This window comes from Phanerochaete carnosa, assembly GCF_000300595.1.
Source record: "Phanerochaete carnosa HHB-10118-sp unplaced genomic scaffold PHACAscaffold_3, whole genome shotgun sequence".
NCBI classification, from domain to species: Eukaryota; Fungi; Basidiomycota; class Agaricomycetes; order Polyporales; family Phanerochaetaceae; genus Phanerochaete; species Phanerochaete carnosa.
The window spans coordinates 1,876,682-1,899,804 of NW_006767630.1; the positions used below are offsets into that span (position 1 = coordinate 1,876,682).

General features: G+C 54.3%; 10 protein-coding genes across 10 annotated transcripts; 2 read left to right on the forward strand and 8 right to left on the reverse strand.

Moving 5' to 3' along the window:
• Nucleotides 1–351: 351 nt before the first annotated feature.
• PHACADRAFT_251936 (uncharacterized protein) lies at nucleotides 352–2,776 on the reverse strand. The gene is made up of 6 exons (XM_007393260.1): nucleotides 1,920–2,776; nucleotides 1,701–1,862; nucleotides 1,521–1,647; nucleotides 1,427–1,460; nucleotides 1,001–1,361; nucleotides 352–937 (listed from the first exon to the last, which is right to left on the reverse strand). The coding sequence occupies exons 1-5, from the start codon at nucleotides 2,324–2,326 to the stop codon at nucleotides 1,036–1,038; spliced, it is 1,056 nt and encodes a 351-aa protein (XP_007393322.1). The 5' UTR covers nucleotides 2,327–2,776; the 3' UTR covers nucleotides 352–937; nucleotides 1,001–1,035.
• A 2,236-nt stretch (nucleotides 2,777–5,012) lies between these two features.
• On the reverse strand, nucleotides 5,013–6,256 carry PHACADRAFT_206836 (uncharacterized protein). Its single transcript, XM_007393261.1, has one exon. It carries the CDS (start codon nucleotides 6,203–6,205, stop codon nucleotides 5,285–5,287), a length of 921 nt encoding a protein of 306 aa, XP_007393323.1. The 5' UTR covers nucleotides 6,206–6,256; the 3' UTR covers nucleotides 5,013–5,284.
• A 70-nt stretch (nucleotides 6,257–6,326) lies between these two features.
• On the reverse strand, nucleotides 6,327–7,371 carry PHACADRAFT_251939 (uncharacterized protein). Its single transcript, XM_007393262.1, has one exon. It carries the CDS (start codon nucleotides 7,011–7,013, stop codon nucleotides 6,405–6,407), a length of 609 nt encoding a protein of 202 aa, XP_007393324.1. The 5' UTR covers nucleotides 7,014–7,371; the 3' UTR covers nucleotides 6,327–6,404.
• Nucleotides 7,372–8,078: 707 nt separating this feature from the next.
• On the reverse strand, nucleotides 8,079–8,701 carry PHACADRAFT_57645 (uncharacterized protein; the record flags this gene model as incomplete). Its single annotated transcript, XM_007392931.1, has 2 exons — nucleotides 8,079–8,339; nucleotides 8,393–8,701. Coding segments are annotated over 2 exons (570 nt in total), but the record flags the coding sequence as incomplete, so codon positions are not given.
• A 362-nt stretch (nucleotides 8,702–9,063) lies between these two features.
• On the forward strand, nucleotides 9,064–10,185 carry PHACADRAFT_251940 (uncharacterized protein). The gene has a single exon (XM_007393263.1). The coding sequence runs from the start codon at nucleotides 9,085–9,087 to the stop codon at nucleotides 10,054–10,056; it is 972 nt and encodes a 323-aa protein (XP_007393325.1). The 5' UTR covers nucleotides 9,064–9,084; the 3' UTR covers nucleotides 10,057–10,185.
• Nucleotides 10,186–10,311: 126 nt separating this feature from the next.
• Nucleotides 10,312–13,004, reverse strand: PHACADRAFT_251941 (uncharacterized protein; the record flags this gene model as incomplete). The annotated part of the gene is made up of 2 exons (XM_007393264.1): nucleotides 10,312–12,359; nucleotides 12,413–13,004. The coding sequence occupies 2 exons, from the start codon at nucleotides 12,999–13,001 to the stop codon at nucleotides 10,573–10,575; spliced, it is 2,376 nt and encodes a 791-aa protein (XP_007393326.1). The 3' UTR covers nucleotides 10,312–10,572.
• A 1,749-nt stretch (nucleotides 13,005–14,753) lies between these two features.
• PHACADRAFT_251944 (uncharacterized protein) lies at nucleotides 14,754–15,599 on the reverse strand. The gene is made up of 4 exons (XM_007393265.1): nucleotides 15,514–15,599; nucleotides 15,422–15,462; nucleotides 15,203–15,330; nucleotides 14,754–15,138 (listed from the first exon to the last, which is right to left on the reverse strand). The coding sequence occupies exons 1-4, from the start codon at nucleotides 15,539–15,541 to the stop codon at nucleotides 15,048–15,050; spliced, it is 288 nt and encodes a 95-aa protein (XP_007393327.1). The 5' UTR covers nucleotides 15,542–15,599; the 3' UTR covers nucleotides 14,754–15,047.
• Nucleotides 15,600–16,367: 768 nt separating this feature from the next.
• Nucleotides 16,368–18,619, forward strand: PHACADRAFT_116533 (glycoside hydrolase family 28 protein). The gene is given in 14 exon segments (XM_007393266.1): nucleotides 16,368–16,677; nucleotides 16,742–16,805; nucleotides 16,859–16,961; nucleotides 17,022–17,138; nucleotides 17,193–17,198; nucleotides 17,260–17,300; nucleotides 17,347–17,390; nucleotides 17,441–17,515; nucleotides 17,568–17,596; nucleotides 17,713–17,821; nucleotides 17,880–17,975; nucleotides 17,995–18,096; nucleotides 18,151–18,311; nucleotides 18,370–18,619. The coding sequence occupies 14 exon segments, from the start codon at nucleotides 16,449–16,451 to the stop codon at nucleotides 18,400–18,402; spliced, it is 1,209 nt and encodes a 402-aa protein (XP_007393328.1). The 5' UTR covers nucleotides 16,368–16,448; the 3' UTR covers nucleotides 18,403–18,619.
• Nucleotides 18,620–18,837: 218 nt separating this feature from the next.
• On the reverse strand, nucleotides 18,838–20,573 carry PHACADRAFT_251946 (uncharacterized protein). The gene is made up of 6 exons (XM_007393267.1): nucleotides 20,118–20,573; nucleotides 19,881–20,063; nucleotides 19,654–19,824; nucleotides 19,436–19,599; nucleotides 19,203–19,381; nucleotides 18,838–19,152 (listed from the first exon to the last, which is right to left on the reverse strand). The coding sequence occupies exons 1-6, from the start codon at nucleotides 20,394–20,396 to the stop codon at nucleotides 19,097–19,099; spliced, it is 1,032 nt and encodes a 343-aa protein (XP_007393329.1). The 5' UTR covers nucleotides 20,397–20,573; the 3' UTR covers nucleotides 18,838–19,096.
• A 556-nt stretch (nucleotides 20,574–21,129) lies between these two features.
• On the reverse strand, nucleotides 21,130–23,039 carry PHACADRAFT_90334 (glycoside hydrolase family 51 protein; the record flags this gene model as incomplete). Its single annotated transcript, XM_007393268.1, has 9 exons — nucleotides 21,130–21,592; nucleotides 21,643–21,793; nucleotides 21,848–21,920; nucleotides 21,973–22,039; nucleotides 22,067–22,102; nucleotides 22,155–22,418; nucleotides 22,470–22,586; nucleotides 22,636–22,837; nucleotides 22,871–23,039. The coding sequence occupies 9 exons, from the start codon at nucleotides 23,037–23,039 to the stop codon at nucleotides 21,130–21,132; spliced, it is 1,542 nt and encodes a 513-aa protein (XP_007393330.1).
• Nucleotides 23,040–23,123: the final 84 nt, after the last annotated feature.

The following is a 23,123-nucleotide window of genomic DNA, read 5'->3' on the forward strand; positions in this document are numbered from 1 at the left end:
GTTCGCAGGCACTCTGCGGAGGGCAAAGGACGCTGCGCGAGAGATGTTGAAAGTCGGTGAACAGGTTACGCCGGCGTCAATCTTAGCAGCATTCACAGCTTTGGCTAGATCTTATCTTATCTCGTTTTCGTCGGTACGGTATTTGCAGCGTTGCTCGGCTGAACGCCACGAAGGTTGCACTTGAGAGGGCAGATAGACGAGATGCTTGCTGTCTATTCTATCATTGCGCATAAACCACACCGGTAGATCCTACCATTTTTCCGCATTGGACCGTCATCTTGATTGAGGCTCGCGCTATCCATCAAAGCAAGGAATTGTCTGTAAGAGTCCTGCTGGCTAAAAACTCTACACATTAGAATAGAATATGATGTTGGGTGTGTAACTGCCTCGGAGTCAACTCCGGTCCAGGAACCCAATCCACCATAAGGTAAGGAATAACACGAAGGAGTCGCACCCGCAACTAGCTACGTGCCGACGACGCAATGTCCCGAAGCCCCTGCTTGGATAACCAAGAGAAAGAAGGAAGAGACGAGAAGTCAAGGCGCAAATAAGGAGCGTGGGAATATGCTGTATGTGAGCCATAAAGAAAGTCGGAATAGAAATGTGGGAAAGAACTGGAGTAAAGGAGTGTGATGAGACATATCTATAGGACATAAGATGTACGGTAAGGCACCAAGGGAGGACCGACAAGACAGAGCATTCAAGGCGTCGCGTGCGCGCGTCAACGTAATAACGGCGAGGTGAGAGTTGATAGGGATACACTGGGCATGTTGATCAGATAAGGCCAGAGTCGAGGGCGAAAGCCCGGATAGAGATACAGGGATGAATCGATGGCCTGCGCGGACATGGTAGTCGTGTGAGGAGTGGCACCCGTATGACTGTGCGGCCTCCCTTTTTTGCCATGAGCGGTCGTGAGATTAACTTATGCTTGGGGCGCCTGAAGCATGTGGTGATCAGCTGACGATGTAATGCCGTGTGGCGGAAGACACCGAACACATACTGCTAATTGGCGTGGCGAACCAATGATCCACCATTCTATATCTGTGTGGGGGATTCTGAGGTTGATGTGCGACGAGGCAGGAGGCTGACAACCCTCGCCGTCTTGACCTCCAGCCCGGACTTCGCAAAATATCGCTCGGACTCGAAGGACCAGTGCAGACTTCCCACAATCCAGTCCCTCAGACCACTGACGTAGATATCCACTTGCCGGTCGATCTCAGGACCCCACGAAGGGAGACTCTCCCGCTCATCGACAAAGCGATCAATGGCCTGCTGACAAAGTTCGCCGACGAAGTCGACCGCTGACTGCAGGTCCAGGCCTTCCTGCTGCATGACCACAACAATCATGTTATGTGTGTCGCCTGCAAAAAGTGAGAGACCGTGAGTATTCCAGGCAATGGGAATTTTCCAGAATAACGGGACAGACCTTTCGCTTGTTCTACGTTATATGAGAAGATGTCCTGTGGCCGCATGCGCGATAATCAGCTGCTATCGCGTGAGAAGAACTACAATATACTTACGTTAGACCAAGTTACCAAGTCGTTGGCCGCCTCGCCGAGAGCGAGGATAGTGGGGTGCTCCATGACCTCGTCCGGAATGTGGAGATTGTACGCATACTCAATGAGGGCCCAGCATGGTTTGCAGCCGCTGCGAACGACTCCTTAATGACCAGAAGCATTGAAAGAAAGTGGGGTGCGCACCTGGTGTCTCGCCTGAGGGCGATATACGACTCAAGGTCAGGGACTACACCAGCCTCGCGGTCGAGGGCCTGTTGCGTTACGGCTTGGAAGAAAAAGTCCATCGTCTCACGGAAACGCTGTTGCGTCCCGGGAGCAGCAGTCACAGCAGCACGTCTCCAGAAGCTGGCGGAGGTATTAGTATACAGGTGCCGCGATGCAAAACACGCGGAAGACCCTCACTCCTTGGCCATCTTTCCAACACGCGTAGTAGGACGGCACGCGTCCAGCAGCCAGAGTGCATTCATAACGTCCACACCTGTGTTCGTCGTTCCGCGGCCATTCATATCGTCAGAGATATTGTCTAGATGGAATAGCCAGTTCATAAAGTCGCAGCAGACACGAAGCTGAGGGAAAGCCGCGTTAGGGTAACACATGCTGGTGAGTAGGCCAGCTTTGAGACCATGGAATGCGTCCCGTTTCTTCTGGCTGAGGTTACCACCCTTGAAGAGCCACCGCTTGCACTCGGTCGTCGCTTGCTTGCGATGACGGTTATTTCGCAGAGGGAACGTGCAGTGCGAGACCAGGTCGGGAATAGCGATCTTGCGGGATGACGAGGAACCAGCAACCAAGATTTGCTGCGCCAACATGGTGGAGTTCGTCGCTCTCTAGGAGGTAAAATGAAAAACAGAGCAGGGACGACAAAGCGAGGTAAGAAATCGAGTCCAGCAGGGTCCCAGAAGGGAGGGGGAGCCTGACGAGAACAAAGTGCGAGAGAATCTGGCTTTATACTGGCATGAGCGGGATGTTCCGCGGAGAATGCTGCCATGAGCGATGGTCAACAGAGTCGTGGGTGCCGCTATCGCGCAGGCCACGGCCGCGTTCACCTGAAGACGGAACCGGCAGAAGGAGCTCTGGCGTCAGCAGAAGAGATCGTAGATTTCATTCGGGATGCAAGCCAATCTGGTCGGCAGTTGAAGATGACAGCAAGGAAAGTTGTCTGACGTCCGTCGACCTGTTTCCCAATTTTGCGACCGTCCGCCCGTCGGGGATTCAGCTGGAACGCCTTGCGACGCATGCGTTCCATGTAACGGCAGGAGCCTGTTCACGCGTCCGCTGTCAGCGAGACCTGTGTTAGGATGGCAGAAGCGAACGGGCTCACCGAGGATGCGACCAAGTGCAGGTGCTCTCGCGGATCACACCGCTCTGCTATAAACGGAGATGATACCCACAGGCGCCTTCCGCGTATGGCAGGTCCTGTGATTCTCGCGCCCCCGAAGTAAGAGCCAAATGACTCTGCCGTCCTCGATCCCGCCTCTGCTGTACAAATGGAGATATATGAAAAAAGGGAAGCTGGTACAACGATGGTGAGAGCCTCAGAGCTCAGCACGGAGGCAATCCTAGTCGCTGACGTCCGCTGTAGATGGTCTATGACCACTCTTGCGCAGTGTTGTCGTTAACAAGCTAGACAAAATGGGTGGATATGCAGTATTGGGTATGCATGACCGAGCATGGCTGGAGCAAGATGCGGCAGCGAGAGTAGCACGGCGGCTCATATGTTTTATCCGAGAAGAGTCCAAAAAGGGCTTCCATGTACTGACAGTGTGCAGAAGCTGATCTAGATCTACATGTACAACTGTCTGATACTACCGGTTAGAAGCGAGGAGATACTGCTGGCACTGGGCTGGACTGAGTGCCAGACTCTGTAGACGAGATGGTAAAAGAACTTGAGAGGCACAGGTGTCTTGAATAACTGCATTGACCGCCGTGCTGGGCCACCGGTACCGGGCAGCTCCCCGAGTCCAGTGGACAAGCGTTGTCGGATGGCGCAGACAGCAGCCAGCTCCTCTGTCGACGGAAGTGGAGCGACAGCCTCAGCCGAGCTTTTCGGGTGCCCTTGCGAAAATTTAAGAGTCTCACTTCGTCACGTTGATCCCCGCTGGCGACTGCGCAAGCAGCAGAGAAGCGTCCGCGTTGTGCTGACTTTGTCACGGACAACACCTGAGTGTGCGAAGACGACAACATAGGGTAACATGTGTGTAATTCTGGTCATCTTGGCACCGCCTCCGGCTTCGGCGGCCATGACACTGCCTTTGATGGCCTGCCTTTTCGAGATGCAGTGAGCTTTTAACCGCCACCTTGGCTAGCCGCGTACTTCTTGACCTCATTGACTGACCGATCATTAGTAGCGTCTGGTAATATGCCACCGTGAAGGAACCTTTTCACCATCATCGGCAGCGCGTATCCCGATCTTATACGTTATCACTGGGCGACTCCGATGTAACGACAGCTTACGGGTACTCATAGCGCGTTCACGGGCACTTGTGTATATGCGTTAATTGTACCGATGTGCTCTCCATTTGGCTAGTCAAACCGGGAACCTACGGTATGAATTGAGTCGATTGTTGCGGTTCGACGAAATAGCATATGAAGACAAGCACAGCAGTAAGGGTCTGCATGCCCGCTGTCACTTCGGAATCACGGAAGAGCCGGAGATGCGTGAATTTCGTCTTCCGTTGACTCCGCGTGGGATCTGTCGTGCATCGAGCTAGCTAGTATGCCCTCAAGCTAGTCAAGTCTGTCCGTGACTGTTGCGAGATCAGCGGACATTTCTTCGTCAGGGTTTCACGCGTCATTAACGGACTCACAACCACCGAAGCATGGGTGCATGCTGTGGCATGCAGTTGTTACCTTCGATGCTCATAGTGTTCAACAAGCAACAGCCACGCCTGACGGACAAGTGTCAACCAAACATCGACCCACCCAATCTGTGGTACCTAGGCACAATATTATTAAATTCAAACCACGAGGTCATATCCGTGTATGAAGGTACCATGCACGTATGCGCGATGACACGGCGGGAGCTCTTCGGGTCGTCGCTGGCAGGAAGTTCGCAGAGCTCGGTACCGGCACCTGTTGAGCATGCGATGTGGCGTGTGGGTCCTGGTTGAGCTATAAGGCCTTGATAGTGCTGGTAATCCCTTCGCCGACGGCGGCCTCGGGCAGCCTTTGTAGGAACATGAAATGAACTTGAAGCTCGATGAGAGTATATATGGTTATATGGCTAGTGACAGTGAGTGGCTGCGAATCCCAGAGGCCCAACATATTAAGCTCAAGGCATGTCCATTGCAGACTCCGCAGCTGATTCTGTGGGAACACACTGCGTCTATGCCCACAGCTCTGAGCACGAGGAGCAGGGTCGCTGACACGGTCCACGAGCCCAAGAACCTCTACAGGTTACTGTAACGCCTGCAGACGTCGGTGCATCACTGGCTGGCTCCAAGAATGTCAATGCTGTGTGTACGTTCAAGTGATGCCTGTACAGCGGCACGCTCAACTGCAATTCTTTTCGTTTCTTTTCAAGACTAACTATGCGTAGAATAGACTATGCGGAGAGTACGCTGCGCGTACGACGGTAGTTGAATTGAGAAAGCCGTGACAGAAGCTCACGTGCAGTGTCCGTCACCGGCTTGGCTCTGTCACGCAATTCGCGCGAGTACCATCATCTTGAACGTCTGATCTGTCCTGGGTTCAGTACACGAGTATCAATATGATTCTAACCTGTGTATCTGCCTCGCTCCGAACCACAGCAGACCACTCTATGACCCTCAGATCTCAACAGGCCTCCCGCTCCTCGCTATCAAATCCTTACCTCCGGAGACAGTCCAGCACCCGCCCTTCCCTACAATTCTTTCCCCCCAATCTCCACGTGTATCGCTTGATATCCCATGCACAGCGAACTTTGTTTCGAGGAGCGAGAAAATCTTGCGCTTGTCTAGCGTTTTCAGGTGGTGGAACGCGTCCTCGCGCTCGCGGTTCTGGCCGTAATAGAACCGCGATATCTTCCCGTCGAGGACGACGATGAGTCGCTCGAGGGTCTCGGGGAGGAGGCGCGGCTCGTCGCTCGGCGGCGCGTGCGCCACGCCCAGGAGCCGCACGATCCCGTCGTACAGCCCGTCCGACATGATCCACACGCCCGAAAGCCGCAGGTGCGTCAGGCCCGGTGAGCGCCGCACGATCTGCAGCGTCGAGTCGCACGACGAGAGCAGATGCAGCCGCCTGAGCGCAGGGAACGGCTGGCGCTGCACGCCGCGCGCGGGCGGCACGTTCTGGAAGAGGTATCCGTGCATCGTGAGCTCCTCGAGGCGCGGGAACGGGTGCGCGAGCGCGCTCGCACGGTCGATGACGCGGCTCTTCTGTGGGAGCGTGCTCGTGAACGTGCGCAGCGTAGGGGCGAGGAGCTCGAAGAGGCGCTGCTGCACGCCGGGCTTGAACGCAGGGCGGCCTTTGCCCTGTTGTGAGATGAAGAGGTGCTCGACGCGGCGGTGCTCGGGTGCACGGTTCTCGAGAACGTCCACAAATGCCTGTGCTTTGTGCCCGCCGACCAGCGCGACGCTGTGCATTTGCACCGGGAGGACCGCGGCGCGGAAGTAGCGGCAGGTCTCCGACAGCGCGCAGCCTGTACGCCCGCCGTCTACACAAGCATAGAGAAAGATTTGAGACCATGTCTCAACCGGCAAGCACTCCATGACGCTGTTGTTCAGGTTACGACCGTCAGTTATGGTTCTGGGACGTTTGAACCAGGGACATCAGAAAGCGGCACGCTTTTCAGGCAACGTGGCGCTGGCACACATGACCAATCATCTCTGAGCGATAACACAACATCCAGAGATACTCAAAGGTTAAATACTCTGTAGATGGAAATTACAAGTCATGACGCTGCAGCCATCAACGCTGCTTGCGCACCCTGCTCTTGGCAGGCGTTGCAGGTGCCCTGCTGGAACTCCGCCTCATCTTCGTCGCAGGAGTGGGCTCAGGCTCCGGAGAAGACGATCCGCGCTCCGACGCCGACATCGCGCTGAGCCTGGAAGATCGCCTTGTTTGTCTCGGGGTTGACTTGTCATCCACAGGTCGAGACGACCGCGACTTCCTACGCGGGCGCGTTGACGCGGGCAGCGGCGGGACGGTATCCTCTTCTTCGTCGACAAATGCGCCGGGGACACTGCGCGAGAGATCCGCGGTCGAACTTTGTGTGCGCGAGAGGCGCGTTGGTTGCTTGCGCATCGGTGTGTGCAACGCAGGAGGCGGGCTGGGCTGGTTCCTCGCCAAGGTCGACGGTTCTGGCTCATTTACTTCCTCAACCTCGAGTAGAAACGCACCCGGCGGGACGGGCGTCGCTGAAGGGGTCTTGCGGCTCGTGGAGGTCTGTGTCTGCGGCTCCATTTCGACGTCTATTGCAGCGGAAAACACGGATGTGTTGTAGCCGGCACGCGATTCGTGGCGAGATTCCTCGGCAAGGTCGGATCTCTTGGCGGCCTCTGGTTTGTCCTCTTGCATGTCTGCATCAACGTCTTTCTCCAAAACCCCACTGAGCACCCCAGAGACACTGGCCGCTGAACCCACCGAGATGTCCGCAAGTTGTACAGCGGGTCGCCGGGAAGATGGTTCCTCGGAACGAGGACGTTTCGAGCCGACAGACGGTCCAGCTGTAGATGTGGGCTTGAAGAATGCGTTGGGCGTTCGATTGGCGCTCCCCTTTGACTCAAACAAGGAGCCTTGGTGAGGAGTTGCGGCTGTAGAGGCGGAGGTTGTTGTATGATTAGATGGTTTGGAGGTACCGATACGGGCAGAAGTAGATGTGCTAGTCTCTCCAGAATCTCCTGGCTTCACACCCGTGGAAGGTGCATCCTGAGATTCGATAATCGGGTCTGTGTCCTCCTGCGCCAATGGCTTTGGCGAGCCTTCTGGCTGAGGAAGCGGTTTACCAACCGAGACTGCCTCGTACAACTGCCGCACCGCTGCGACCGACGTCGGGACGTTCGTCGGGACTGGTCCACCGAACCGCGGCGCGCCTGAGCGTTGGGGGATTGGCGGAATTGGCGTGTCCATGATGGCTCTGCGAGGTCCGCGTTTTGTCTCGCCGTTCACTCTGGGGGAACGTATATCAGGTGTCTTGGAGGACCTATCACCTTCCTGTCCCATCTGCTCAAGCTCGGCTTCGAGAAGCACGCGTTCTGCCACGGGCATAACTGCCATTATCTCCTCAATGATTTGCCTCCTCTCTCCAGCTATCTTTCGAGCTTGATCACTAAGTTTGCTCATGAATGTCCCTCTTATGGGCGTGACAGCGAACTTCCTGTCCAGCTTGACGGCGGCGGATATCTGACCGCCTTGAATAAGGCGAGTGTATGCGAGGTCTTGAACGACAGGAATGGAAGAGATGAGGAGGTCAGGTGGCGGGTTAAGAGCGTACTCTTCCAGAAGGCTCTCTTCGTAGTGAGAGAACGGGAACGCTAGTAGTTGTACAAGTGGCTTCGCACGTGGTTTAGCTGTAGCATCATAGTGAGCTTGGCGCATTTGAGGCGAAGCGGGGACCAAAGACGCACGCGTGAGACACCATCTAAAGATATTGTGAATAACCCTGGACCGCGAGGAACTCCCTTCCAGGAATGTCCGTTGGTAATTCCATGCTGCCGACAAGCTGGACTCTGCCAACGCTATTGAATATGCGTCGATGTCGTCTGGCTGAGTCAACAAAGGCTTGGCGGTGCGCACATATCTAAGGATGAGATCATTGGCGTTTTCTTCCAGAGAGAGAGCTTGGAGAATCTTTGAAGGATAATCGCGGTTCAACCGCGCGTCAGAGAGCAGGCTTACGGCATGCTGCCAGACATTTAGTACCCAGTAACGGAGCAAATGATAGAAACGCGACTCACAGGCACGTCTATACCTGAATCGAGATGCCAATACGCGTCAGCGAGGGCCACAAACTGTGGTGGAATGCAACGTTCCTCCTGGAACTTGTCTTCTCGCCCGTCTTGATGCCACTTGAGAAGGAAGTATATAAGGCAGTCCTTCTTTAACGTGTCGTATGTGGTATCTTCTATAACATCCAAGAGGCGTCTGAGCGAGTCGAGGTCGCGCGGCGGATACAAGGTGTATGGGTGCTTGACTCCACCCGCCGAGAGCAGGATGTCAAAAATGAGGACATCAGACATGCGTGCACGGCGGTCCTCTATCTGTTTGGGGAGTGGAACACGCCATGGAAACTTGTCGGGCGATATCTCGAACAACACGGTGAGGTCGACCTTGTCTTGCTGAACGTACGCGTGTTGAGTGCAGTGAGTGAACGCGCTTAGCAGGCGTTATTGCTCGAATACTCACCTCCTCCATACTTTCCGCCGTATGCACAAAGTGTTGTTGCAGCAGCTATTGTTTTGAGGGTTACGAGGATGCGAGAAAGAGCAACCCGGGGGACGTGTGGTGTCCAAGCACGGAGGCCGCCGCAGTGAACAAACCCGATCCTGTTGACGCGCGAACCAGACGCCTATCACGTGACCACGCAACCGGCGACAGCCAATTCGTTGAGGTCGAGCTACACACCACCCACCGACGCCATCCAGCAAGCATGCTACGCTTCGCCAGACATGCACTGAAAAATTCTCGACCGGCAGCATCTTCCCGCACTGCTTTCCATCCACCTCATACCTCAGTGGCCGCTGCTCGTTTCAACTCTACACAAACACCCCGAACACCGTCGGAGGGCAGCACGCTACTTTCAAAATCCGACGAACACAATATAAAGGAATGGGAGGAGGACGAAGCGGCCTGGGAAGAGGAGCCGCCCTACCCCGACCTCATGCAGCGCGACCCGCTCATCGACGATATAAACTTAACCGAAGTGTTCCCTGCGGGGCCTGACTCACCCCATACGAACACCGTAATTTGGCGAAATGAGGACCCGCTGGGTGGGAAATGGGAGGAGGAACCTCCCGAGGAAAAGAAGACAGACTCGCGCTTCGAGTTCCTGCATACCTCCAGATTCGAACGCTCCAATTGGCACCAGTATGTTCTCATGCACCGCCGGGTTAGCCAGCAGACGGGCAAGGGCAAGAAGCACCGCATGAGCTACCTTTACGTCGTTGGCGACGGCAACGGCCTCCTGGGCTGTGGCACGGCCACTGACGCAGAGCCGACGGTCGCGATGGAAAAGGCCATCGTACAAGCCTACAGGAACGTCGACTATGTCGATCGCATGGAGAACCGCACGCTGTGGACCGAGATGGAGTCCAAGCACGGATCGACGAGAATCATTCTTCGGCCCCGCCCTGTCGGTTTCGGTCTGCGCTGCAACCCGTACATCCACTATATTCTCAAAGCCGCAGGTGTCAAGGATGCGAGCGCGAAGGTGTGGGGGAGCAGGACGCCGATAAACGTCATTAAGACCACTCTACGTATGCTCTGGTCAGGCAATGCTCCGTTGGCTATGGGGAATGGTATTGGCGGACCGGCGCCGAGGTCGATGAAGGGGCTGGGCATGCGAGGCGCAGGAGACGTTGAGAGAGAGCGGGGTCGGAAGTTGGTCAGCCTGCGGACGTAGTCTTTCATTCTTGCTTGTTGTTGTTATATTGGCACATCTGCGTCGTTCTCCTTGCTCAACCACAGGCCTTCTCTCTACCAAACAAATACTCTGCCATGAAGAGACCTAATAGGAAACCATTCTGTTGTTAAAGATCAGTCAAAGCTGGACGTAAAGTATGTACGCGTCGCAGCTTTTCACCGCGGACTCATCAGCAGGTGCGCTTTTGAAATTCACGTGTATTAGTGAGCTTAAAATACGAGCATCAGGCGGGATGTTGGGCATAGTGTGCATATTGTGGCATGTGGCTCATAGTAGTGTACAAAACGGCAGCGTTCTACTAGTGGCAGTATACTGATACAACAACAGTACACAGTGAAGAATAAAGATACGGTGCGTGTGGTGAATGCAAAGAATAAGATAGAAGTGCGTGTGCGATGCAAATGTAGATAGATGCGTGCTATGAACGGAACAATGCAAGGGCGCCCCGATTTTCAGAGTTCCGAGGAAAAAAGGCCGAACAAAATACAAAGAGCTCTACGGCGACGGCATGACTGCGGCAAACAGTCTACCCGGCGAGAACCAGTCTTTCGCCGACCGGAGCCTGCGTTTCGTGTTGCGCCGCCTCATGCCAAGCGCGTCCTTCTCCTGCACACCTGTACTGGCGCCTGCGCCAGCCGGAGAAGACTGCGGAGGAGAAGGCGCAGGTGACGCAAAACAGGCGAGCGACGGTGGGTGATCCGGTGATACGGACTTCGAGAGCGTCCAGTGCGTGACAAACTGCTGCTGCTGAGCTGACGCACTACCACCGTGCTCGACCTGCCGGTCGGCGGGACCGAGGCATGCGGATGGGGAAGGCGAGCGGGATCGTCGGGTGAATGCCAAACGGACGGGGTTGAGGAGTCGAGACTTGTGCGATCGTGAACGGGAGCGAGAACGGGAGCGCGCCTGCGAGCTGGCCGGCGTCGACTGAGCGGCGGGGTGAACGAGGAACGACGAACCGAGCGTTGTTCCCAGCTTGTCTGAATTCGAAGCATTGGGAGTGGACTCCCCGAAAGAAAAGGACGGGACCTCGCTTGGGGCGGGGGAGGTAGTGGTGGTGAAGGTGAGAAAGGAATAGGCAGGAGTCTGCGCGGGCGACGACGGGTTCGAGGGGACTGTACTCCAATTGAGAGCCGACGCGTCGTCGAATGTGGCATCGACGGCGGCCGGGGATGCGGGAAAAAGGTCGAGACCCAGACAGGGCGACTCTGGACGAGCGTTCGTCTGATCGGCTACACCGAGCGGGTTGTAAGTATCGGCAGTCGGGTAGTCGTACGCGGAGAGAGCGTCCATGTCGTCGTCGTCGAACTCGTACTCGGTGGGTGTCATCGCAACGTCCGTCGGCGACGTGATCATCTTCTCCGACTCGGCGTAGTAGAACGCCGCGTAAGGATTGTCGAGATCGAAGTGCGCCGAGTCGCGAGCCGTCTGCATTATCGACGAGTGTGCGGAGAGCATGTCCATGTTGGCCGCATAGTAATCCGGATGAAGGCCGTTGATATCGAGCGTGAGATGCACCGGCCTGCGTTGCGCGTCCGCGAAGCTCTCTTCCTCGGGACCGGGCGTCAGAGGTGGAGATGGTATTGAGGGTGAAGACGACACCAAAGAGTACAGAGATGGTCCACTGGGTGTCCTGGAGTCGGCAAACCGACGTCGCGGGGACAGGGAAGGAGAGGGGGACATAGAGCGACCAGAATCGCGTGCAGCGCTAGCCTTCTCGAACGACGCATAATCGTCCCAAGAGTAATGCGCTGAGGGTTGGGTCGCGAAGACCATCTCTGAGTCACCGTCGACACCCCACTCTGCATTGTCGGTAGCGGGAGTGATGGGAAACTCCTCCTGCGCGATTTCAGGCTGAGGCTCCGGGATGGCCTCTTGCACGGGCTCAGGCTCGGTGGACGCGCTGTCGTCCTCTTCCTCGCAGTTGACACCGGCCTCCCAAGGGCACCGCGCCATGCTGTCTTCAAAGAGAACGTCCTCCGAGTAGAAGTTGCGGATACCTTTAACCGCCTGACGCATCTCGCGCAGCGTGATGCGATGACGCCAGTCGACCTCAAGCGTGCGCACGAGGAGCGCGTTAACCTCGTCAGAGATCGGAAGGACGGTCGGAAGGAAGCGGACGGGGTCCTTGAGGTACGCTTGGAACGTGCAATCATCCGCTGACGCGGACTTCCATGGGTTACGCCCCGTGATGAGGTTGAGCAAGATGATGCCGAGCGACCAGATGTCGTTGAATAACGGCGAGTAACTCCGCGTAGGAGCATACTCCCCACCCTGGCATTCTTCGACACGTGTAAGCCGCGCTCAAAGGCCCGGAGTAACGGGATAAACATACCTGGACTCATGTGATACACACTGCCCGTGCGAAACTCGGTGCTCATTCGTTCTGTGGTAGCCAGACCAAAGTCCGTGATGGCGAGGCGTAGACCGTCATCGAAGCAGAGAATGTTCTCCGGCTTCAAGTCGCGGTGGTAGATATTGAGCGAGTGGCAATATTCGACTGCATCGAGCAGCTGAAGGAACACATTCTTGATGAGCTCATTGTTGCCAAGATATCTACGATTATGGAGAATCTGAGTAAAGAGATCACCGTCCGGACAGTAGTCCATGACGATCCAGGTGAAATGCGAGTCTTCGATAACGCGATGGAGGGTCACAACACCGGGATGTGCCGAAGCGAGCTGGTGAAGGGTAATTTCGCGAATGTGCAGCTGCCGCTGGCGGGCTGCGTTTCGTTTCGTTGAGTGAGGAAGGCATTTGACTGCGTACGAGGTGGGATTTGAGGAATAGGTGTCAACTGCGCGGTAGACGATGCCATAGCCGCCGTATCCCAAGACTTCGACGAGTTCCAGCACGCCGTTGTCAATGAGAGTACCGACTTGTGGTGGTTGTGGTGAGCTTGAGGACTGTGCTGTAGTGACCATCGTGAAGTTTCGTCGGAGGGAGAAGAAGCGGAAGGGGGGAGACGTGGAAGAGCTTGAGGGTAGCTCGTACGGAAGTGAAGAATGCCCTGGGGGAGAGGGCTACAGCGCGAAGAGAGGACGATATTTTAAAGGTGAGCAACGTGACGGAGGGATGGGTAGGGCGTGTACAACATGAGGCAACCGTGATCTGCGTGTTCAGGCTCCGGATAGCGGAAGACGCAAAAAAAGTGTACTGGAGCTTAATCGGGGAAGCTGCACGCACTTCGGTGTCAAAGTGCGGGCTTGAATGAGGGCAGGGCAAGTCCGCGTATTTGAACTATGGCATGCTGCGGGTGCCCGTATCAGAGCCGGATAACGTCTGTCGATCTCCTCTGTCCCAGCCCGGGTCTCGGGGTTTGGGGTAGCGATACCTTCTAGGCATTGGAAAGAATGCGAGTGTTTGAACGTTTTCACTTTCCTGGCCTGTGTTCTGAAACCGTATAGTTGCCGCAGAACCTGCAAGCTGTGGCCAGTTTCAATTTGAGCGCTCAGGCAATAGGAGTAGATGGAATCGGGATTGACATCCACATACCTTTCTCAAGTGTCCCATCAGGCTATTCATCCACCCGACCTGATTTGATACCTGGTAGAATGAAGAATGGCGAAGTTACTCACGCCCCAAGATATTCATGTAGTTTCTTTCACGTCTTGGGCTTTCCTGTGCGACCCTGAGGTCGTCGGATACAAGATTTTCCCAGTGTCTAAACTTTTAGAATGGAGAGCGCGTTTGGAAACCGCAAAGGACGGCGCCGCGTTCTACGTCCTATGAAGCAGATAATCACGGAGGCGGCTTTCAGTGTCACGCGTGGTTGTGCAGCATCGTTCGATGAACCCTGTCTTCGCAAAGACTCCGGAAGACGATGTTATCGCGGCATACCGCTGGTGGCGCCGGCTGTGGGACAACAACCGGCGCAAGCTGGGAAATCGGAACTAGATGCCTTGCAGACGGTCTGGAATGAGCACACCGGACATCAAAGAGATGGTTGTCTTCACCTTGCAAAAGAACCGTTAATCTCCAGCGATTTCGGTGTCTTCGTACTAAAATTGCGCTTCCGAAAGACCGAGACGAATCCTCTGACTGTCCACTCTGCGCACTCCTTAGCTTGAGATAATTGTCAGAAATATTCTGATGCTTACGTTGGATAGCATCTTCATTCTAGAGCTCACTATAGCAATTTGGAGGCAAACTGGCATAGCACCCCGATCACCGTGTCCTTTGCAGTAATGTGGGACGTTCTTCGAGAGCAGGAATCTTCGAAGGGCATCAAAATCTTCCCTTAACGGGCCAGACTCCGCCGAAACCTGCAAGATCTCCAGCTGCATTCCACATGGGAGCTCGCCGAGTCCGCGACGCCAACCGTGACAGCAAGACGCATATGATAGGCGACATATGTGAAGCTTGTGTAATCGATGTAACTTTGACTGCACTCTCACTCATGAGCATATTCGACGGCTTTCACCCAACACGACGACTGATGCGCGTGGTACATGCGCGGTAGGGCAGTGCAAACGGGCCGGTCCAGTTAATGAATGGTGGGTAAGAAAGTAATTGGTCTGTAAAATGTTCTGATAGAATGTTCTCAACGCCCGCGAACGAATACTGTCAATCGACACGCACCTTACATACGGCGAGGCTATACAAGGCTATACGGCAAGGCTATACGGCATGCTCAAGCCCGGTTAGCCGCAAGTTCAGGGGCTGCATACAGGAGGGCAACTGTAAATCCGTGATTATTCATGAATTGCCTCGACGTCATACAGCGTACAGGTCTGCCGAACATCCAGGGTGCCGACGTCTTCATTACAGACGGATGGACCAATATGACAGACTAGGCCTCACTCGCAATGTGTGTGACACCGGCGCTCTCAATCAATGTCGGAAGAACCGCGCGAAGCTCATTGGAGCTCATCTGAGAATAGTCGAGACTAGTATCGTGGTCCAGCGTCACGGTTCGAGATATATGCCTTCCTAGCAGAGTCGGCGCAGACCGTCGCAGAAGACGGCTTTCAATAGCGAATAGGTGGAATAGGTTCCGCACGTATCGTAGACAGGTCAACGGCCTGATCAGCCGCCTCATCCAGCTCGCCTATGACCACGCTGCACAGGAACGGGAGGGGTCAGCAAGGCAGGGAAATAGCGTCAATCCGCAGTAATCACGTACATTTGGTCACCCTTTACCAGGTACAGTCCGAGTGGTATCTCTTCCACGCCTTCCTCTGTGCTGTATACTCGTTCCTTCGAGTCCGATAGCACTACGTTGGACTTTTGATCGAAACCTGCCATAACACCCTAGTGTTACATTACAAGCACATCACATCGCAAGATCATACGTGCTGTAAGCTCAGCCAACCTCGAAGAGAAGTGCAAACTGGCGACTCACGACTATCGCACGGCCGTCCTGAAGGATAAGCAACACACGGTCTGTGGATGTTTCAAAAACGAACAGCGAGCTCAAACAAGTTTGGTACCCACGGTCGACATAGCCTTGGAGGCTGGCCATGTTGACCAAATCAGTAGGGCACTAGCCAAGTGTAAGAGGGGTCCGTCTTGAGCCTCTCGCAATGACCGCAATGGTCAAACCAGGTCGCGGCATCGCGGCGTTCGGGGTCCACTCGTTTACGCGTATGCGGTGCCGGGGTCTTTCTACAGACTCTTTTGTCCGGGATCACCCTATTTTCGCCTAAATAGGCTATCCATGCTGTGACAAAAAGAGAATTGTTTTTGTTTTCGAAAAATTAGAGCTTTACAGACAAAATTGAAGGTAGATGTAGGGCTGTAATGGGTGATGTCTGAATATTTGTCGTAATTTTTTACCATACTGGACACAACCTGATGTTATTTCGCTACGCGCCGCACGTTTTTGGCCGGATTGACCGACGACGACGATTTGATGCCCTGTTTCCTCACTTTTCCTCACTGTCTCGGGTACCTGTGGGCCGGCGACCCCGACCTGGCCGTTTGTACTGCACCTTGATTGGTCAAGGCAGAGTTTATATACCGGCATAAAATATCAGGCTTCCGGCCAAATTTTGGCTTTTGTACTCGCATCGGGATGGAAACCTATTCGGAATTTCAAGGGGCTGCGGTTTGTGCCACTGGGCGCTTGAAAACCAATATACGGCGAGTCGCCTGACCTCCCACCACACCAAAGTTGTTGGTCATTGTCGCTCACGAGCTCGAGGATGTGAGACACAGCGCACTGCAGGCACACATCCGGACCGCTGCTGCCCGTCGGAGAGTGGCTTAGGGCCGCCGCACTTGTCACGTAGGGCTCGCCATGACCCGTTGTGTCTGCACCCGCCATAGCGGAAGGCGGCGCATATAAGAGCAATATGTATATTTAGGAAGATGTCTTCGTCAACAACGATCAAGCCCACTCGACTAGCACGAAATACCTGCCTGATACGATGTTGACTTCGGTGCTGTTGCTGGCTTCGCTTTGCGTGGCGGCCTTCGCCCGGCTGGAGTGCAAAGTCCCACATCTTGGCGGGGGACGAGACGATGGACCTGCTATTAGCGCTGCGTTTCAGCGATGCGCAAAGAATGGCAAAGTCGTGCTGGACCAGTATTACTCAGTGGACTCCCTACTCTTGATCACAGGGCTCGATGATGTCGAGATCGTATTGTCTGGGACTTGTACGTGGCTCTACACGTACAGCCTAAACAATGCGCCATATTTACTAACACCGTCTTATGCTAGTGCAATACACGCCGGACATTGCCAAGTGGTCTCCTCAGAGCCTCTTCCTGACGTACCAGAACGCGTGCGTTTGTGACATTCATGTAGGACGTCACAAGCTCTTATGCCTTCCTGCAGGTCCACCGCCTGGTTCCTTTCGGGCAACAATATCCTCCTTCATGGAGGCGGAACCCTTGACGCCAACGGTCAAGTATGGTATGATGCATTTGCCTCCAGCAATGTAAGCGTGCGCCTTTGCCACGTCTGATCTGTCCGTTCTAAGCAATCTTCATGTATGCAGGATGCTGGCACCGCAGGCGGCTCTTCGACGACTTTTGAACGCCCGGTCCCCCTCACTGTGGGGAACTCGACCAATGTTGTTATCGAAGACATCACACAGCTAAACTCGCCGTTCTGGGTAGGTTACGTGCCTAATTGATCCATCGAAGTACGACACTGACCAGCCATGCAGAACAACGTAAGGAATATCGTGCGTGCGTGCCGTCATGCGTGAGCTCACAAGTCTCTGGCATCACTAGTTCGTGTATCAAAGTACGAATGTGACGTATAGGAACATAACGTAAGTTTCTGCAGCACAGCTGGAGCATCAACTCACACTTTTGCAGAATCAATTCGGTGTCGTACTCGAGTTCGCCGGCTTCCAACACAGGTCTGCTTCATTGTTGTTCTCTACCGCATACTCGACTGACGGCTTTGCAGACGGCTGGGACATCTACCGCTCGAACAATGTGACTATCACCGATTCCAGGATCAATAATGATGATGATTGTGTCTGTGAGCTCACTTTTCATCTCCTAAGCCTCTCAGCGGGCTCACCCTTAGTCAGCTTTCAAGCCGAACAGCACAAATATTGTCGTCAGCAATCTCTGGTGCAACGGTTCGCATGGCATTTCTGTGGGAAGCCTGGGTCAGGTAAGCCTGTGCTTCCTGGACGCAGTCGTGGTTTCATTCAAAGACGCCACTCTACTCAGTTTGCTGGTGAGACGGACATCGTTGCCAATGTGACGGTGTTCAACATTTCGATGAACAATGCTCAAAACGGTGCTCGGATCAAGGTCTTTGGCGGGAGCCCTGATCCTAGTGCGTACCTACTCTCCTGCCTCATCTCATCACGGTACGAAAGCGGACCGGTTTTTAGATAGTACCGCAGGAGGCGGGTCAGGATTTGTCAAAAACGTCACTTACTCTGACTTCCAAGGCAAGCCTTACGCCATCGTCTCTGCTGATTCCTTGGGTCTGATCATGGTGCATAGTAAGCAACGTGGACAACCCCATCACCGTTGACCAATGCTATTCTACTCCTGTCGAGACTTGCGCGGAGTTCCCAAGCACCCTCACTATCTCAGACGTCCATTGTGCGTGTCTCTCCTCTCTTTGGTCACTTCATGAACTTACGCAGAGATGCGCAGTCATCAACGTGACCGGGACATCATCTGGTGCTGAGCAAAACGTTGTGGTAGACATCGAATGCTCCGCCGAGTGTACGGACATCACTGCTACCGGGACGCATATTGAGCCTCCCAGTGGCAGTCCCGAGTTCGTGTGTGTCAACGTCACGAGCGTGAATGAGGTGCGACCTAGCGCTGATCCCACCACTTCGACCAACTGACTGTGTATCTCCATTCTAGCTTGATTTCAACTGTACAGCTCCCCCGTCGTAATTTTGCACAAGCAGGGACAAGTACCTTTGATACATCTGATACCATGATTTCCACACTCGACTACCGCTGTTTTGACACTCCGTGCCAATCATGCACGGGTTCGCGCAGCTCGGTCCTTCGTATTCTCGCCTTGTCCGCAGCGTCACTAGTCACTTCCTGTCAGGACTTAGTACTTAGTCTTTGCGCGTACGCTGTCGGAACATTTGCATAACATGCGCCAGAAAAAAAAAATTGTGCGATGTTTGAAACAGATTCATGGTGCAGCCCAGGCTGACTTGGAGCCTTGACTGGTCCTCACGGCGTTCTTACGTCGTCCGCGTAGAGCAACGTGCCAAGCGTGTGCGTTTGAAATCGAGCGATGCGTGTCGACTTGCAAGCACATGCTCAAGAGGTCAACCTCTGAGGGCTGTATGCGGCTCATCACACTTCGAGGTTGCGCAGAGTTTTTGTAGGACAAGTGCAACAGGCAAGGAGGTTCTACAACGCGGTGACCGGCAGCCTATATGCCAGTAAGGGTCGCAGTGCTAAAGCACGTAGAGTACACCCAGCACGGGGCCCACACACGCGTCCATAATAGTCTAGGAAGGAGTCTAGAGGCGATGCGAAGGACCTCAAAAAGTCCATGCATCGAGAGACCGATATCAGATCTAGCTGAGAGGGGCGCGATGAGTGTAGGGATTGTCCAGACCGATGCCTACTTGCTGCCCGCAGTCTTGTAGAGGATAAGACCTGCAAGGGCGATTGAATAGCCTACAACAAATAGTTAGAGCTAGCGAGAAGATTTGCGCAGTAACACGTACCGATTACTTGAAGCGGAGTGATAAGGCTGCCGAAGATGAGGACAGAGCCCGTGATCAGTAGAATGTCCTTGAAGACACCAGCGAGCGTGAGGACGAGACCACTTCCAGCGCCAACAAGGAACACAGCGGCGATGTTGAGCAGGAAGGCGACGCAAGCGTTGCTTACGAGAATCCACGGACTGCATAAAATGGTAAATTTCAACTGTCAACTCATGCGAAAGACGTTAACGCACCCGACCCGCATGACCTCCATGAACGGAGCGAGACCCTCCGTGAAGGGAATGACCAGGAGATTGATCAGCGCACAGACCGGTGCATAGTAGTGCAACGAGACGAGAGGGTCCATCTTGAGGCCGTGCAAAAGAATCTGGATCATCACCAGGCGGGAAGCCTCGAACTATGTTTCGCTGTAAATGGCACTTACACGCATATATCCAAGGATTAGACTCACCGCGACTGCAGCTGCCTGAGTAAGGAAACCGATGGGGTCGAACCGCAGCTCGCCCTTGGACGCGAGAGCAACGCCACAGGAGATCATCAAGATAATCACTGCGAGCTTCTTGTTAGGATCTTGCAGCTTGAACGTCCAAGAGATGAGGAGAATAGCAACGGGAGTGAACGCCTGTACAAGTGCTGTGTAAACAGTATTGTCAGAGGCGCAGAGGCAAGCGTATTGACCTTGAGCATTTGGATGTAAGCCACGCTGAGATACAGATACGCTGTGTTGCTGAGGATTAAAGACGCGCTGAAAAGTAGACCTATGGGTAGGATAGACCGCAGGAACATATCCTTGGAGATGCGAACATCCTTTGCGCCGTCAAGAAGAGATGTCGTTCGTTGAAGAACTCGAGTTCCAATGGCCTACGAAATGCTGTCTGAGTGTTGCTGTCACAGCAGTGTCGGGCGGGAACGTACCGCAAAGGTCAGATGCCAGGTAACCAGAAAGACTGGAAACTTGAAATCGAGGGTGTTGTACAGATAGTTATTGTAGATAATCACAGACGAGCTAAGCACGATCCAGACAGGGATGATGGCTGCCGCGGAGAGCTTGGGCTTCGAGCGTTGTGTCTGGGCAGAGACCGGTGAAGGCAGGGCCTCCTGTTTATCCTCCTTCTCGAGTTCCACTTCGAGCATCTGATCTCGCTTCTCCTCAACATCAGTGGAGACATGGGCATAGTCTTTCTCGTTGGCCATGATGGGCGTGCGGGAGTTGAGTGAGGTCGTCGCGGGGTGAGGGTAGGCGTGGGCCGATGTAGATTGGGCTGAAGCGTTTAGGCAAAATAAATCAAGGTCAGAGAAGAGTGTGCAGGACGGAAATGAGGGAGTGACGAGGGTGGGACAAAGCCTGCTTCAGGGCGAGGAGACGAAAAACCGGAGGCGACGGAGAGATATACAAAAGGTTCGTGCTCCTGTCACCAGCGGCACCCCCTCTTCAAATCCTACAGCAGGCGCCCGCGCTGCCGCCCTTCGATCAAAGCGGCGAGAACACCTGATGCGCATTTCCGGTCGTCGCTCACCGTCTCCTCCGTTGTCCGCCCACTGCCTCTCGCTGTCCGTCTCGACAAGCTCGCCCACCTGCAGGAATATCTATCCGTGACCGTTCAGCCCCTGCCATGGGACTTGTAGTGGACATTGCGAGCAGACGTCATCTTGCTTACATGATGTCCATTACGAGCCCGGGGGTTTGCGACCTAGCGCATGCGCAGACAGCCTCACCGACATGGTATCTATATCAACACCCGACAGTAAGGATTGCATTCGCGGGCGAAGGTCCCCGCTATCTCGCTGTTCGCCGGTGTCACCGTGAATACCATGTAGATGTGAGTTTATGGCAAGCCTCAACCATCTCGATGGACTCACGGCCGATTGTTGCACAAAACGATTGTAGGATACATGTATCATACGCAACACAAAGTTAATTTATGCCCTATGCTCGCTTGCTATCTAACACAAGAAGAGTGAACGAATGCTCTCTGAAGGTCCATTCCCTGTCCCAACGCGCTCGGCTAGTCTTGATCGACACTTCATTTTCTCTTCCCCAATAGTTCTTTGCCTTCACGTCGGCGTGCCATAATTCGTGAACTTCAACATCCGCGCACTCTAGATGGGTGTTCTGGTAAGCGACGCGTATGGGTGTTCGGATGCTCTCTGTCTCGCTTCGGTTAACCACCGCGATCCGCAGACTATATGCCCCGTTTTCAGTGATATGAACAGCGGCTGCCGCGTCGAGGACCGAGGGACGTCCTTTGATGTCAGAAATCCATGCAGGTAATGTTTCGCCCGTGAATTTTGGTGACTCAACAGAGACCCGCACAGAAGTGCCTTCTCGCATGTACCGAGAAAATAGATACAGCGGCCAATAGACGGTCTGTCTGAGCAAACCTGTCGGGCTAGGACACGTTGGCAACAGTTGGACCAAACAGAAAGGTTTGTGTCATACCTTGTGACGAGTGGGGATATCACGTTCACACTTTGTGCAACGCAAGCAATCTCCACAATGTCTGCCTGCCTTACGAAGACGTTCAGCCAAGATGCCATAGCAAGGGCGTCTGCCAGCGTGTAAAATTGTTGTAGGCCGTTTTGCGGTGTTCCTGGACCGCCTCCCTTCAGCGAGATCATCCAGCACGAGACTCTATAGCACCTACCAACAGTCTCGTCCCACACCCCGTACTCGTCGAAGGCAATCGTGATTGGTTTCGCCACCTTTCTTGCATAACGCTATTGCCAAGTTAAGTAAACGATGACCTAGCCTTCTAGGACACGAACTGACCGCTTTGTTTATCAAGGCTTTGCATATCTCTATCGAGTACTCTGCAGCATCGGGACCATAGACTGTCCTCCCAAATTCTTTCTCGACTTGAGACCGGTCTCGCTGTCCAAAATTGGTATACAGATGGATGCTGTGTTGCCACAGTCACCAGCCTCGTCCAGAACAGTGCCCTTAAAACATACCTGTGGCCGTCGATCTTGTCCACAAGACCGTCGAGCACAACCCCATCCCAGTGGTTCAAGCCCGTCTCACCGCACCCGATCAGCTTGATCGTAGGATCGAGGAGTTTGATAGCATGCGCCCACTGCCGTGCCTTGGTGGTGTATGCCTCAGCAGTCTCCTGTCCTATCTGCCATTCGCCCCAGACTTCGTTCCCAAGGCCCCAGTATTTAACATTGTGCGGTTCATCTCGGCCATTGTTCTTGCGCCGCAAGCTTGCCCAGTAGCTGGGCGCTGAGGTAAGCCTCTCGCTTCATAGGTAAAACTAAAGGGCTCACGTATCACCGGTTCCGTTACAATACTCTATCCAGTGCAGTGCGTCATCGAGAGTCCCGGTGCCCATGTTCAAAATGATGTATGGCTCGATTCTGGCCAATCGGCACCAAGCTATGAATCTGATTCATTTTCCAACAATGCCCAGAGCAATCGACAAGGCCCGCTTACTCGTCCGTTCCGAACTGATTGCTCTCCTCACCGCCCCATGCTAGCTCAGGTCTCCTCTTCCTCTGATCCTTCGGGCCAATCCCGTCCTTCCAGTTATACGAACTGACATAATTCCCGCCCGGCCAGCGCACCATCGGTACGGACAACTCGTCTCGCAGTACTTCCAAGACATCCTTCCGGAACCCCTCCTCTGTGAGCAGTGCTTGTGGCGTTGGAACGAACTGCTCTGGGGGACATGGCCTGCGTGGCGTATACGGGAAGGTTGTCGGGTCAGAAGGGAGAATACCGCCATAGATACAGCGCCCCAAATGCTCCAGGAAGCCAGAAAAGATGTACGGCGACACTGTACCTATGGGCGCGGTGGGGAATACGTCGAGTGAGGGTTTGACCGATGAGGGAGACATGGTGAGCAGCAACGGTAGCACCTCCTCAAATACGCCAAAGATTTCATCTTAGTTCTCGCTCCTGCGAGTCTATTCGCGTGACCG

Excerpts from the sequence above, each read along its gene's own strand:
- PHACADRAFT_251944 (XM_007393265.1), bottom strand. The coding sequence starts at position 15,541 with ATGGCCAGCCTCCAAGGCTATGTCGACC. Across the intron at positions 15,463-15,513 it reads CCTCCAAGGCTATGTCGACC|ACCGTGTGTTGCTTATCCTT; the intron begins GTGGGTACCAAA and ends AAACATCCACAG. Across the intron at positions 15,331-15,421 it reads AGGACGGCCGTGCGATAGTC|GGTGTTATGGCAGGTTTCGA; the intron begins GTGAGTCGCCAG and ends ATGTAACACTAG.
- PHACADRAFT_251939 (XM_007393262.1), bottom strand. The coding sequence starts at position 7,013 with ATGCAAGAGGACAAACCAGAGGCCGCCAAGAGATCCGACCTTGCCGAG.
- PHACADRAFT_116533 (XM_007393266.1), top strand. The coding sequence starts at position 16,449 with ATGTTGACTTCGGTGCTGTTGCTGGCTTCGCTTTGCGTGGCGGCCTTC. Across the intron at positions 17,516-17,567 it reads TAATGATGATGATTGTGTCT|CTTTCAAGCCGAACAGCACA; the intron begins GTGAGCTCACTT and ends ACCCTTAGTCAG. Across the intron at positions 18,097-18,150 it reads CACTATCTCAGACGTCCATT|TCATCAACGTGACCGGGACA; the intron begins GTGCGTGTCTCT and ends AGAGATGCGCAG.
- PHACADRAFT_206836 (XM_007393261.1), bottom strand. The coding sequence starts at position 6,205 with ATGGAGTGCTTGCCGGTTGAGACATGGTCTCAAATCTTTCTCTATGCT.
- PHACADRAFT_251946 (XM_007393267.1), bottom strand. The coding sequence starts at position 20,396 with ATGGCCAACGAGAAAGACTATGCCCATGTCTCCACTGATGTTGAGGAG. Across the intron at positions 19,825-19,880 it reads CTTACATCCAAATGCTCAAG|GCGTTCACTCCCGTTGCTAT; the intron begins GTCAATACGCTT and ends GCACTTGTACAG. Across the intron at positions 19,153-19,202 it reads CACTCCGCTTCAAGTAATCG|GCTATTCAATCGCCCTTGCA; the intron begins GTACGTGTTACT and ends TATTTGTTGTAG.
- PHACADRAFT_251940 (XM_007393263.1), top strand. The coding sequence starts at position 9,085 with ATGCTACGCTTCGCCAGACATGCACTGAAAAATTCTCGACCGGCAGCA.
- PHACADRAFT_251936 (XM_007393260.1), bottom strand. The coding sequence starts at position 2,326 with ATGTTGGCGCAGCAAATCTTGGTTGCTGGTTCCTCGTCATCCCGCAAG. Across the intron at positions 1,863-1,919 it reads GTTGGAAAGATGGCCAAGGA|CTTCTGGAGACGTGCTGCTG; the intron begins GTGAGGGTCTTC and ends TACCTCCGCCAG. Across the intron at positions 1,461-1,520 it reads ACTTGGTAACTTGGTCTAAC|GACATCTTCTCATATAACGT; the intron begins GTAAGTATATTG and ends ATGCGGCCACAG.